The sequence below is a fragment of the Punica granatum genome, chromosome 4 (genome assembly GCF_007655135.1).
Source record: "Punica granatum isolate Tunisia-2019 chromosome 4, ASM765513v2, whole genome shotgun sequence".
In the NCBI taxonomy this organism is placed as follows: domain Eukaryota; kingdom Viridiplantae; phylum Streptophyta; class Magnoliopsida; order Myrtales; family Lythraceae; genus Punica; species Punica granatum.
Window position 1 is genome coordinate 15,174,941 of NC_045130.1, and position 14,856 is coordinate 15,189,796.

The window sequence follows — 14,856 nt, forward strand, 5'->3', positions numbered from 1 at the left end:
GGTCAACCCGACTTGACTGAATTAGTCGAAACCTAATTGGGTTTTCGGAATATTTTGCTAACTTGGTATGTCCAGGATTCGCCCAACTAATTCCCCGGAGCTCTGTGAACTTTCAGCGACGCATAGAACGGGTAATTACACCAAAGGCTTTCCAGTGGTCCCATGGGGATTCGAACCCGGGATCGGGTGCAAGTTTAGGCACACTTTAATCACTAGACCAAATCTCTTGGAATTAAATGTATATATATATACACACACATATGTCACTTCAATCACCAAACTCTTGGGCTCACGCTTGACCTTGACACTACAAAAGTCATTGGGAGCCCGATAATGGGAGAGGCTGCGATCGATCTGGATCTTGATGTATACTACAAGGATGAGGCCGGTTCTGCGGACAATATTGCGGAGGCTCCCCTACACATCGTCATGGCCATGGACGATTACGGGGCAGAACTGAAGGGGGAGGAGGACCCGGTCTCACATGACGTTTCAGCAGGTAACAAGGCCCAGGCTGAACCATGGGATGCGCGGCTTCCATTGACGGAGTCGAGGAAGGGAAACGCGATGAAGGCCGTTTTTCATGTGGTATGCTCAGGGATCGGGGTTCAGACTCTATTGCTCCCCGTTGCCTTAGCGACTCTCGGATGGTATTTTCCTGATCATCATCATATTCTAAAGTATCATCTTTCTGCCCCTTTTTTTTTTATTCTGGATATGCATCATGGTAATTGGAAATTCAATGGAATCGATTAATTTAGGTCAACCGAATCAGTATACTGAAAAATAAACTCTCACCGCGTTAATTTTCCCTGTTTCTCTTTTTTTTTCCTTTTAATATAAAAATGTTGTTGTAAATAATAAAGAAACACAGCACTCCATTATCTAATCCAAATATGGATATCCAATAATCGTATTTTTGCAAAAAGAAATCACGAGAAGTATGGATTTGCATTTCTTTGGGACGATTATGAAGCCTCTCCTTTCCCTCATCAGCTATAGTATAAAGAGACTCAAGTCTCATGTGAGTCTTAGTAAAAAGATAGGGGTAGGAGAAATAAAAGAATATACAGCAAATCCTATTTATCATAATCGAACTCAAACTTTTCAGAAAAGAACACGAAAAATTCTGTAAATTTCGACCAAGAGTGCAAGAATGGAAATGTTCTTTTATTTTTCTTCTCGTTTGAATGCTTTGAGCCGTACCTTTTTTAGGGATCTCTCAAAGCCAAAATACACAAGAAAATATCGGGTAGGTATGTAATGTCCTCTTTGTCTACGGAGATGACGTTCAATGTCATTGTCCACGAAGATTAGTGATCGTTTACAGACTTCTCTTACCATAAGTCGAAATAACTCGGTCGAAATGATAAGAATGAAAAGAATTGTAGCTTTTTTCTTTTTTCCTCAGGTTGGGAACATGTCGATGCAAGTTATTTTCAGAGTATTTTCAGTCAGATCAGCTACGACTAATCAATAGTCAGGTCAATATTCACATACTAAAACATTATATGATTGTCTTCTGTTATTTTCTAAAACGTGATTTGAAGTTGTTAATTAAATACATGTTGTGGTTAATTAATCCATAAAATCTTTGCAACACATTATGATAATCGATTGTGTCTGAAAACATCAAAACCTATCTCTCTGTGTTGACTAAAAAAAAAAACTTAAAAATCAACCATTCACATTTTAAGGTTGGTTCGTCCCAGCATGAAATGTTTACTGTGTATGATTATAAAAGGGAAAAAAAAATTAATGGAACGCTTGGAATGGGCAAAAGAAGTAATAAATAAATACATGTTTAATTTGATCACCGAAAAAAAAGTTGCATATTTAATATTCCAGGCGAAATAATTAATAAAATCTCATGCTGTTGATCGAAAAGGATATCAACGTTGGTCCCCACTTTTATTTGTAATATTCGCACCTAAAGAAGACAGTGTACCCCGGCTCTTCCCACCTAAAATTATATATTTCCTTTTGGTGCCCTTGTCATCACCATGATAGCGGTTGGTGTCGTCATCATCGCAGTCATGCCACTACAGAAAGATCACATAATGAGGGAACGTGATTTGAGTACTGGCGAATTAATAATTCTACGCAAAATATGCGTGATGATATATTAAATTTATTATTAGTCGGGCATTGTTGTTTATTGATGATAAGCATTATCATTTTGTAACTATTTGATTATATTTTTCAAGCTTAAGATTCATTAATTAGTATTAATATATTGGTTAATCAAATTTGCTGCAGGACATGGGGAATCTTGATTTTGACCGCAGCATTTGCTTGGCAGCTCTACACCATATGGATCCTCGTTCATCTCCATGAATCGCCCTCCGGGATCCGCTACAGCAGATACCTCCAGCTCACTATTCATGCCTTTGGTTCGTTCTCCATACTCGTCGATAGTCGAGTAATCCTACACTCCCAGTCTATGATATTTCACCGAACCATTTGGAATCATGAGCACCCTCTTGATTATTATGCGTGAATTCAACTTTGAGTTAAATGAATGAAATGATTTGATTGCAGGACCAAAGCTGGGGAAATTGCTAGGGATCTTCCCTGTGATGTACCTATCGGGGGGCACGTGCGTGATGCTGATCATCACGGGAGGTGGGGCCATGCGGACGTTGTTTAGGATCATCGCCTGCGGAGATGCTGCCACGTGTCATGCCGTGTCACTCACCGGAGCCGAGTGGTTCCTGGTCTTCACCTGCATAGCCATCGCCGTAGCTCAGCTCCCCAACCTGAATTCCATAGCCGGAGTCTCACTTATAGGGGCCATCACCGGTGTGGCGTACTGCACCATCATCTGGGTTTTAGCCGTGCAAGAGGGCCACGCAGGCAGCTTGTCCCACGAGCCGCTGGTGCTGGCCGCGGGGAAGTCCGGTTGGGCAAGAGCCGGCGATGCTCTGAATGCTGTTGGGATCATTGCTCTAGCATTCCGAGGCCATAATCTCATTCTCGAGATACAGGTGAGACTTCTCGTCATCACGTAGCTAAATGGTCTCATAAGTCCATTACGATTGACAGTCTGGCCTAGGCAACTCATTCACCAGCAAGATTCAAGGCTGATGCTAGGTTTAATCCAGTCCAAACATTCTCGAAACAAAGCTAACTCACAAATATTATAAACATACAAGTCATATTATCGCATCGTGTCAGATATTGCCACATATAAAGCAGACGCCAATATAGCTGGCAATATTTGATCAAATTTCTTTTTATGTGAACCGTGTGACATGAGTAAGATATCACGAGAATGAAGATTGATGTCATCCAACTGTTTTCGGACTTCTGATGTTGGTTTTTCATGTGGCAGGGGACACTACCTTCGAGCCCAAAAGAGCCATCCAAAGGGCCGATGTGGAAGGCAGTGATGATATCTTATTCACTAATCTCCCTCTGTTTTTATCCTCTTGCAATTGCCGGCTTTTGGGCTTCTGGCAACAACGTAATCGTGAGTACTCGTCAATTCCGATCTCAATTTCTAAGATAAAATATAAACATCCAAAACTTACCCAATTAGCGGACCAACTTTTCTCACGTCGGAATTTCAGTGACACAATCTAATCTCAGGTTTAAAAGTTCATTTCTTAGATGACAATAACGGGATACGAACAGCTACCTAATATCAATTTCATTCCTTTCCGGATTTCAGATACCGAGTGGAGGAATGTTGAGAGCAATATCAAACTCGGATAGGCAGCACGTGTCCAAGTTCCTCTTGGGCCTTATCCTCGTCCTGGTAATACTTAACAGCCTGTGTGTGTTCCAGATCTACGCAATGCCTGTGTTCGACAACTTTGAGATTCGCTACACCAGCATCACGGGCAAACGCTGGTGCAACCTCTCAGCGCGCACATGCCTCCGCCTTTTGTTTGGCCTGCTCGCATACCTCATCTCCGTTGCCTTCCCATTTCTCGGGAGCCTTGCACCCCTGATCGGGGGCCTGACCTCACCGTTGACTTTTGCATACCCATGCCTCATGTGGGTGAGGATCAGGAAGCCCCAGAGGGCAAGCGCTACGTGGTGGTTCAACTCCGTCATTGGTTGCCTCGGGTTGATCCTCTCGGCATTTTTGGTGGCCGCAGCGCTATGGAATCTGATCGATAAAGGCCTTGATGCTAACTTCTTCAAGCCCTAACAAGAAGAACCAAATTCAGAGAAGTAAGATAGCATAGCTTTAAAGTGATTACAATGTACATCAAGAAGAAATAACTAATCAAAAACAAGAGTTTTGTCGATACAAGCAGGTGAAGAATTGAAGAGGCTGATATCTGGAAGATACAGCGACTTGATCCAAAAAAACACTCTCGATAAAAGATCTCTATGGTAATACGGTAACATATCGAGTGTAATCCAATCAATTGCACATCTTAAAAGGAGTTGCCCAGAAGATAAATATATTTATTGACTATGTCGAGTTTCAGCAGTAGTTAACTTACCTAATGAACACCAACAGCAATGACTTTTTGGGTCTAGCCTATCTCGTGCAGTAACTCCAAGCAAATCCGAGCTGATCACCTGATTCTATTCAAATCCTGATTGTAGTGTTAAGAACAATGATAACATGAGAACAAAGAGATCCAAATAGCAAGCCATATTCACTTTACTTCATCAGGAGAGTTTCTATTGCGAGTTCGTTCTGACAAAATTTGCGGGGATTAGAGAACTTACACCCACTTCTCAGAGAAGAAAAAAAGGGAATCAAATAAAAAGAAGAGACGAGATGAAAGATCACTGTTTTCACATGTGTATATACATGTCAAACCTATAGCTCAAGACAGAACAGATTATCTCAGAAGAGCAGATCTCAGCTTTTCGACTTCTGCAAGCAGGGAAGCATTTCCTTCACAGGCGTCTGCGACTACGCGGAATCTCTGCTCGGTGGCAGCATCACTAACAGGCAATGCAACATCCTCTTGCTCCACCATTGAGTTTGGAGGGGGTCTGTTGTATTGTATAAGATCCAACATGAAACCCTACAGTAAAAAGTAAAACCAATATCACTCGGATGAGTCCTTACCATAGGTTTCGTTACAAGACAGGAGAAACGCTGAAAGCGATCAAGAGATCCGACTTGTTCAACTGGCTCCTCAGAAAAAATTGCATACCTCATGTTGATGCTTCCTGGAGTAATCTCGAAGAAGGGACTTCACTAATTTGTTTCGCAGCAAAACTTTGTCTGTCGAGTAATTGAGGAAAAGGAAGGATGACGTGTGGTGCAAGAACAGTGTGAATGCTAATGATCTTCTTGTAGCGGCCCTATCAAGTGCACCAGATGTCCATGACTTCACGTATGCCTCCAGAATTTCTTCATTGTCCTGAACAATGATGAAAAAGTAAGGAAGAATGAAAACTTCTGACATTATGAGGAACAGTTCATAGTGATTGCAGAGGCAAATATTTTTCCAACTTGAACTAAGAATTTTGAACCTCTCAACTCCATGAGACAGATTTAACCAGATATAACTATTGTTTTTCAATGACCGATGCCTGAATGGTTTGAAGTCCGTTGTGGTTGTAATAACTATGGTTTCGATTGGCTTCCATGAGCAAAATTGTAATAGACCAATTAAACATGCAGAAACAGATACTAATTCTGTTTTGATACATTCACATATCACAAATTACAAAATGGTTGCTCTGCTTTCACAATATTTAGGAATATATTTGCAGAGGCAGTTCTAGGAATGAATAGTAAAATAGGTTTCTTCTTTTTCCCATTCTTACTCTTATTGCTCTGATATAGGAATAGCTCCATTAATTCAACTAGCTAGTTCAAACAAGTCAAGCCAGTGTTTGACATACCTCAGCAGGTTCAAGATAGCCTTCAGGCGCAGCTAAACTTTTCTCCAGAGGAGGCAGAAGTTCGAAAACCCGAGCAGTAGATAGAGCATTCCATGCAGCCAGTCGTACAGAAGCTTCAACATGACAATGGAGATAAAGTGCGACTTGACGGCCATAGAGTAAATCACCATATGATACCGCACCAAACTGCTCCACAATAGTCTCAATAAATGTTGGATAACTATCATGTATTTCTAACTGGAACCTCAAAGAGAACCCCCGATCATTTTTCTTTTCCATCTCAACACCACTTCCACTGCACCTTGCTTGGTCAAGAAGTTGCCCAAACAGATCCTGTAGAGCTTCATAAAGGACCCGACTCTTCTCGTCTTCAAGCACGTCCATCCCAGTCAGTAAGATCATGGACAAGGAATGGAATTTCCACACTAGTGGCACATTTGTCACAACTGAGGAGATATTTATTAATTGTGTGTGTGACATTGCTTCAATGCCAAGAATAAAGAGCAGTCCTGCTTTAGCAACTTCGCATAAATCAGCAGGTTCCTGGACAAGATCCACTACACTCGAACTCTTCCGTTCGCCACCGAGTTTAGCAAAATCTATCGTTGAGATTGGACTGAGAAACCAGTGGACTGGAAGAGGCAGTCTCTGATAGGCCCACTCCATCATCAAAGAATCATAGTCACAATTATCGGCATTCTCATTTAATTCCAAGTCCTCATGTATGGTTTCGAGAGAAGTATTGATTTCATGAGCTTTAACAACAGAGGCTTTACTTCCACCTGCACCTCTGCCCTTCTTCTTTGCCCGCAACCATCGGTTTCTAAAGTGGGAAGATAATAGATTACTGGCCTGCAGTAAGTCCTCTTCTCTGTATTCCCCCAGCACGAGCTTATTTGATCTGTTAAGGCCAGCAAACTGCTGGATACAGATAGACAGGTACCCAAGTACAGGTACTTGAAGCAGAAAATCCAATGCCTTCTCCACAATAGCCTTGTCTGTTGGACCAAAGACCAAACACGATCCCAAGGCAGCATTTATTCTTTGAGAAACAAGAGCTTGGTCTTCATCCAAGGCTACATCAGTAATTTTGAGCAAGTAAATGAGAAAAGCTGCATCCTTTTGTGCCAATAGAACATTAATTGACCAAAATCCTCCACCAGAAGCACCCCAACCCACTCCAACTCCTGGAGCAGGACCCCCTCTCCCAATCGTCTCAATTGACTGGAGATATTGCCACTCTGAAGTGACCAAGTTCAGAAATATATCTAGTGAGCTTCTTATTTCACGTATACACCCCTTGAGGATTCCCTTCTCAAGAATTTGCCCTTCTCTCGAAGGATCCAGGCCCTCAGTTAGAGAAGTAGGCACCCCAGCCTTGGCTAGACAGATCAATCGGTCGAGGATCTCTGCCACCCTAATTAACCCATTAAGACAACAAACAGAAGCTAAGGAGGTCACCGAATTGCTTAGCCTCAAATAGCATAGTCCCTCAATGAATGACCCACCTTGAGTTTGATCCGCTTCATTATTAACAGAATCATCAGAAGATAAAGAGCCCAAAAAGCCATTCTTTAAAAGCTCTAGACCAATTCTGGGAACAAAATCAGGCAGCCATGCAAGTCGGGCCCCACCATTGGATGTGTTTTTGGGACCCAATTTCTCGAGAATAGCAGAGAGCATTTGCATGACAGCAGAATAAACCCACAACAAAGAAGCAGACATGGATTTATCTTGTAAAGTCAAGTCTTTCTTGCTTCCGTCTCCAAGCTCAAAGAGTTCAGACAATTGTACATCACTCTTCAATGTTAACCACTTCAGCCCCAGGTCTACCATGGGACCCACATAACTCCACGACCACGTTTCAGAGTTACTGTCACCACCATTACCTTGCAACGTTGGATCTTTTTCATGCATTTGCAAACGAAACTCTGGAAGTCTGCTTGCTAAAGCCCCGAGAACAAGGTAAGCCTCCTTAGAGACCGAAGCAAATTCTTGCAAAGTTTGCACTTCCAAAAGTTTATCTATTGAAGGAGGATACAGCCACAAGCAAATGGAAGGGAATATATCTGTGAAATTAGACAAACAAAAGCCATATCTTATGCAGACCTTCCACAGACGTAACTGCTCAACCATCAGGGCTGCGGAAAGTCTGCAGCTCTCTTTTCCGGACTTTATCCATTGGTCTAGGGACCGAGCAGATTGATAAAGATGCTTAGTCATCATTATGAAGGTTCCATTATTGATGAACTCTATGCAAGCTCTCCTGTCAGATTTCGCCAACACCTGTAATAGCAAGATGTCATTATCTTATAAGAAGATTAGGTAGATCTGAAAGAGAGTTTTGAGATAAGACCCATTTATTTACCTTCAGAAGAGTTACAGATCTAATTTTAGATTGATTTATTTCCATGTTGCTCGTTGCATTGAATCTATTGACGACAGTTGGAACAAGCCTTGGGCACTCTATGATAGCATTTGCACCTATTGGAGAGTGCCTTGCTATCGCAACGAGTATAGATATCAGGCGTTCTTCCAAAAGTGATGTGGGGTCCATCTGAAACAATCGTACAAACATGAAAATTCTTTTCCTTTTCTCAATGAAGTGGAAGGATTATGTAACACTCTTAAACAAGTTTGGGAATGGTTTAAGGCATTCCCGGAAAACATAGCTACTCAAGCTTACCTCCAAAAGATAGCGAATTCTCGGTAGTATGCCCATCCTAATGAGACCTGCTGTGAAATCTTGTCCAGCAACAACCACATCATCTTGAATCGTATGTTTTCCTTCAGTGTCCTCATCAGAGGTTTCTCCAAATGGAAGAAGATTAGAAGATTTAGCGCTGTATTTCCAGAACCCAGCATGGAGGAAGCCAACATCAATCTCTGGTTTACTCCGAAATACAGGAGCAGTATATACATCCATCCCATGCACATCTATATTCTGTAGGCAAAAGATGTTGAACTCAAAATAAGATTGATGACCAGACTAAAGAGGCTTAAGAAAAAAAGAACTCTACAGATTGAAAGTTTACCTCCAAGTTGTCAAAGAAATGCTCATTTAAATCAAAGCTGAGGATGCACTGGATGACTTTGGCACATGCTAAAACTACAGAGTTGTGATTATCATCCAACGCCATCCTGCAAAGTACAGACAAACAATTATTATTAGCTCTCTCATATTTTAGCAAAAGCAATACTTACTGAGACAAGAAGGTGAAAATAAAAATGTAAATAGCTGTAATATGACACTATTCGAGTTTTCTTTCCAAGATGACTGTTTTTTCAACAGAAGGATACCGACCAATTGATCAAAGACGTGCAAGTCAAGGGAGAAAAATTGCCAGTTGCTGTCATGCATATGTCTAAATGAGTCTGCTGCTAAAAAGTACTGGCAGGCATATGAGTGGAAAAAGATATGGAATGCAAGTCACCTCAATGATAAAACAAGCTCAGGTTCTGGCCCAAGTGCAAATGCCCAAACAGCTTTCCAATCAACGGAATGGTCATTGCTTTGGGTAACTTTTGCTAGATTAAGACCTGGTTGATCCTGGGCAACATTGTTTATTGCTTTATCAAGAACTGACGCAAGAAGGTGAAGCGCCAAGGACCGTTGTCCCGGAACCTGAAGCAACAGAGACAGACATAACCCTTTACAAAAATGAAGCAAAAAGTCGTGCAATATGCAAACAACAATAAAATTAAAATTTAACCTCTTTCTTCTTATCTGTCAGGCAGATTGACCACAAATATAGTTTGTTTGTTTGATAAGAAAATTAGTAATGAGGAACATATGGTCAATTTCTAGTGTTTCATATAGTGACTTAAACACAGCCAACAGAAGACAAACATGTGATCAACAAGCATTAGACATATATCTCCAAAACGGTCGAACCCTTCTCTCTCTCTCTCTCTCTCTCTCTCTCTCTATATATATATATATATACACACACACATACATATTATATAGTGTAATAAGTTCCAGCCAAAAAATTACATTTCACTGATAATAAATTTCACCAGAAAGTATTACAAATTAAAGAATGATTATTATGAAATTAAACACCTTCCTTTAGCAGTATTGAGAATGAAATTTCTTATGAGCCTACAGCACCACATTGAACCCAATGAAGAGAACAGGAAAAGACCTCAGCATGCAATTAATACAAATGGATAAATTATGCATTAAATGAAAACTGACCACACTTCTTGAGAGCGCCACTGCTTCTTTGATTGTATAACCTGCTGCCCCAGGGTCTCCTTCAGTTCGTAAGAAGTCCCGTCCAGCAACATTGTCTGCACTCTGCCTATTCTGAGCAGAAGTAGAGTCTGTAAAAAGAAACAAGAGGATCCATCAGCAGCATGCAGGCTATCAAAGAAAAAATTCATTTCAACCAGCTCTTTACGTAATCGATAGAAATGTGCGAACTATTTTGGAAAAAAAAAATGTAGCTTACTTGTTTCAGGTACTGGACTAGTATCAATGTTGACAACATTCCCATCCAACGAAAATCTCAAGTTCCTTACACCCTCAACTTTCTTACTCCAAGCATTCCACAAATTGCTTCCAATGGGTCCCTTGTTCTCAGCAGCAGTAATGCCCTGGGAACTGTGATTAGGCTTTGTGCTAGTAGATGTCAGAAAATGAGAGTCAGCACTCTCCAAATGGGAAGAAACTTCAATGTTAGACTCAGTATCAACTGGTGGACTTCCCAGCTTACTGCTTGAAGCCAAACCTGCACTATTTAGATTGTTCTTCTTCTTCAATTTCTCAAGGCCCCGCCTCTTTAATGCCTCCAATAATGCTGGATCCAATTTATCTATGATCTCAGCCTGAGCTTCAGCAATTTCATCAGATGACATACCATGCAATCGAGCCACATTCTCCGCATCAATCTGGCTCTCAAGGGACATATTGCTCTGGCCATTTCTGGCATCATCAACCGCCATTCCATCGGCATCAATCTGTTTGTCATCAACTATCACAGGCTCTGAATCTCTTCTAAAGCATTTGTCAGTCTTCAGATTAGTTCCCTGATCCGCATTATCTAATTTCATATTGACGACCGATGTTCCAACTTCAGAACCCAAATCATTATTACTTGTCTTGCTAGTACCACTCAGAGGCTCAAGAGACGTTGAATCTTGTCGGGCATTTCTCTTATCTGCAGCATTAATATCTTCTCTATTATTTGTTCTCACTCTGGCTTCAGCATGAGAAGACTCTTTGATTCTCTTAGCGTCCGAGGAATCATTAAATGAAACAAGTTCTCTCCAGTTGGTTAAAGCCATGCCCTTCCTCTCCTTTCTCTGCACTGGACCAGCAAAAGCTGCCATTCTATCAGCAGCCGCAAGCATCTTTTTATCTTCTTCATCCTCATCGCTATCATCACCATCATCATCAATCCTTCGAGCCACAGTCGGACCCCAGTGCTGCCACATTACAATTCAAACATCAGTTCCCAGAAATCACATAGCTAAAGAACCACAGAACAACAAAATAAACAGCAAGCGAGAGTGATTCTAAGCACAAAGCCATAGTCTTTGTCTTTGACAAATTGAATCTACTGCAAATTCAACATGCTTCCAGAGTCTTACATCTAGCTTAGACCAAGTTCCCTCTGTTCTATCATGAAAAGCTGAAAAACCGATGAGGGCCACAACCAATCGACCATCATCACCAAATGCTGACACTCTTAATTCCAAAGCTCATCCATATAACGAACAGAGGATAAAACCGCATACTCATGTGAGTTCATATACTAATGCACTGAAAATTGCTATGCAAATACTCAGCACACACGAACCCAGCTAGGGAGAAAGGGAAAAAAAACTGCCAGCTGCCGGAGAGGAAATTGAAGCTTAGCAGCTCCGGGCTACATCTTTGAGGCAGAATAAAGCAGAGGAGCTCACAGGACCGTGAGACCGGTGACGGGCGACCGGGAAGGGAAGGACGCTGGGCTTCGGCGCCGAAATTGGGGCAAATGGCTTGCTCTTAGGGTCATCAGAGACGCCCTTCTCGATTATGCTCCCGATTAACCTTGAGGCATCGTCTTCGTTGATTTGGAGCTTACTGTTGGCGATTATCTTGTGCAGGGTTTGTGGTTTAGGAGTTTTGGTTCCGTTTCTCTTGGGATTCCTCTCCATGGCCGGCTCTCTGGTCTACTTCGGTCTCCGTCGAGCGAAGAGGGGCGGAGGTGAACTGTGGAAAAACGAAAAGAACGCAGGCAAAAATAGGTTTTCAGGACTTATATTCATGGTTTTACAGTTTTCTTAAATATATGTCCTGCTTTAAAAATTATTCAAAAACATCTATAATTTATATCTTATTTCAAATCTATTGTGCAGTCAATTTATCCTTCAAAAAAACATAAGTGGACTCTAAATTTATCTTGTAGTTTTAATTTTTTCTCAAATATATCTTATAGTTTTAATTTTTTTATTTATATTTCACGTCAACAACACCGTTAAATGTTAAAGGAAAAATTAACGTCATGATAGATTTTGAACCAAATATAAACCATGAATCTTTCTGGATAATTTTTAAATCATGTGATAAATTTGAGAAAACAATGATATTATAGAATATTTACCGTCATAACCCAAATTTTTTTTTTTTATTATTATTATTATTATTCATCATCATCATCTAATCTATCCATCTTCTAATCTAATCTAATTTAAAGAAGGCTGGTTTGGTTTTAAGATTAAAATTTTACTCTACCTAACTCAACTCTATTCTTCAACAAATTCAACATTACAATCATTATTGTTTTGTCTTTTTCTTTCTTTTAATAATAATATATCACTCATATTTTTTCTAATCAATTTTAATAATAAATCACATATATACTTTACATATATATATATACATATATATATATATTATCACGCATCCATATATTTTTCAACATTTGTAATAATTATTTTTTCTTTTTTTATTCCTCAAAATTGAATTGAGTTAAAATCTCAACTCAAAAACCAAACACACTAATATTGCGTTTGGTTTCAAAGTATGATTTTAAAATCAGATTTTGATTTTAAAAAAGAGTGGTATAAATGGTTATGTATGGGGCTCACCCTTTAACTTTGTATGAGTTATTTTGTTTTGTTGTGGAAAAAAGAGTGGTATAAATGGGGCTCACCCTTTGATTTTGTATGAGTTATTTTGTTTTGTTGTAGGTAGAATTAAGTTAAAATGTGATTTTAAAATTACACTTTGAAACCAAACAAGCTGTGAAGATTTAAAGAATTCTAAAGAAATTATGTTGCGTTTGGTTTCAAAGTAGGATTTTAAAATCAGATTTTGATTTTGAAAAATAGTGATATAAATGAGATCCATCATTTGACTTTGTATGAGTTTTTTTTTGTTGTAAAAAAAGTGGTATAAATGGGGCCCACTCTTTGACTTTGTATGAGTTATTTTGTTTTGTTGTGGGTAGAATTATGTTAAAGTAGTGATTTTAAAATCACATTTATAAACTAAACAAGTCATAAAACAGGTCCTTTTCAGAAAACATGAGACAAGTGGGGAATTAAAACAGGTTCCTTCCGAGAACAATGAGGCGAGTGGAGATGCTTTATTCACTTGCACCCTCCACTTTTTTGAATTTTTTTTATAATTTCTAAAAAAAATTCAAATTTTTTATGTTTTCTCTTAATTACAAATTCTTTCTTTTTAAATTTTTTTCTTTCCTGTTATTCGTTTTCGTTTATTTTTTATTATATTTTTAATAAATTAATTTTACTTATAATATATTCTATTCAACTTTCAATAAATAAATAAACGAAAATAGTAAGTACATTTACATTACTGTTTCGTTTTATTAGGTAAATAAATTTCTTAACGATAAAGTAAATAATAATATTATAAAATAATACAATAATAAATACGTTGCTTAACGAGGAAGTAAATAATAATATTATGAACTAATATATTATATATATGTCTACTTAACGATGAAGTAAATAATATATTAATATGCATATTTATTTTTCTATAAGTTTTGGAACAAATTATTCTTTATGAATTTTGTCATAAAATTAATTAATAGCATAATCAATCAAGCGAGTGATTTTCTCACACACTATGGATCTCATTCTATCCCTCCATGACAAGTGTTCGGATATATTATAACATAGTATTTTTAGGGCTTTAGGGTTTTAGGTAGTATGGGTGCTACAGATTCTATACTACCCATACTTTCATTTTTTTTTATTTCACTGGATAAAATAGTAAACTTTAATTGATTTTGTTACATTTACTTAGTTGAAAGTTAAGTAATATATAAATTTTAAATTATTTTACACAAATGTGTTTTGTTTTTTTACTTACCAAACACATATTAAATCTGACATTATTCAAAGAGAATGATTATCAACTTCATTAATTGAGCTATTTCAGGCTATACCGGGGAGAGTACGATTTGAATTTTGTATTCGCGAGACTGTGATTCGTTTTCGTTTATTTATTAATATATTTTAAGTATAATATATATTATATTCGACTTTCGATAAATGAACAAATGAAATAAATAAATGTGTTCACATTAGACTACAATTACATTTTCTTTTATCTGTTAGTATATTTTAATAAATTTATCTTACTTATAATATATTACATTCGTCTTTCGATGAATAAAGGAAGAAATAAATGCGTCGCATTGCTATTTCGTTTTATTATGAAAATTATAATTTTTAATTTAAAAATATATTTTAATAATTTTCGTCTAAATTTTTATATAAAAATATATACATTATTTAACGAGGAAGTAAATAATAAAATATAAAATAATATAACAATATATGTGTTTACTTAATTGTGAAGTAAATAATATTAATATATACGTTCATATTTCTCAAAATCTTACCGTATTAAATAATATATTATATTCTGCTTTCGATGAATAAAGAAAGGAATAAATAAATGCATTCACATTGATATTTCTTTTTATTACGCAAATATTTTTTTATTTTAAAATATATAATTAATAATTTCCCCTAAATTTTTATCAAAAAATATATTACTTA

At 38.0% G+C, this 14,856-nt stretch overlaps 2 protein-coding genes across 2 annotated transcripts; one reads left to right on the forward strand and one right to left on the reverse strand.

Moving 5' to 3' along the window:
- Positions 1-295: 295 nt before the first annotated feature.
- LOC116203148 (lysine histidine transporter-like 8) lies at positions 296-4,417 on the forward strand. The gene is made up of 5 exons (XM_031534813.1): positions 296-650; positions 2,260-2,393; positions 2,542-2,987; positions 3,335-3,472; positions 3,674-4,417. The coding sequence occupies exons 1-5, from the start codon at positions 334-336 to the stop codon at positions 4,157-4,159; spliced, it is 1,521 nt and encodes a 506-aa protein (XP_031390673.1). The 5' UTR covers positions 296-333; the 3' UTR covers positions 4,160-4,417.
- On the reverse strand, positions 3,551-12,063 carry LOC116203147 (transcriptional elongation regulator MINIYO). The gene is made up of 11 exons (XM_031534812.1): positions 11,740-12,063; positions 10,284-11,259; positions 10,028-10,155; positions 9,261-9,451; positions 8,862-8,967; positions 8,513-8,770; positions 8,195-8,383; positions 5,827-8,112; positions 5,130-5,339; positions 4,461-4,997; positions 3,551-4,155 (listed from the first exon to the last, which is right to left on the reverse strand). Exons 1-10 carry the CDS (start codon positions 11,971-11,973, stop codon positions 4,809-4,811), a joined length of 4,767 nt encoding a protein of 1,588 aa, XP_031390672.1. The 5' UTR covers positions 11,974-12,063; the 3' UTR covers positions 3,551-4,155; positions 4,461-4,808.
- Between the last annotated feature and the right edge of the window lie 2,793 nt (positions 12,064-14,856).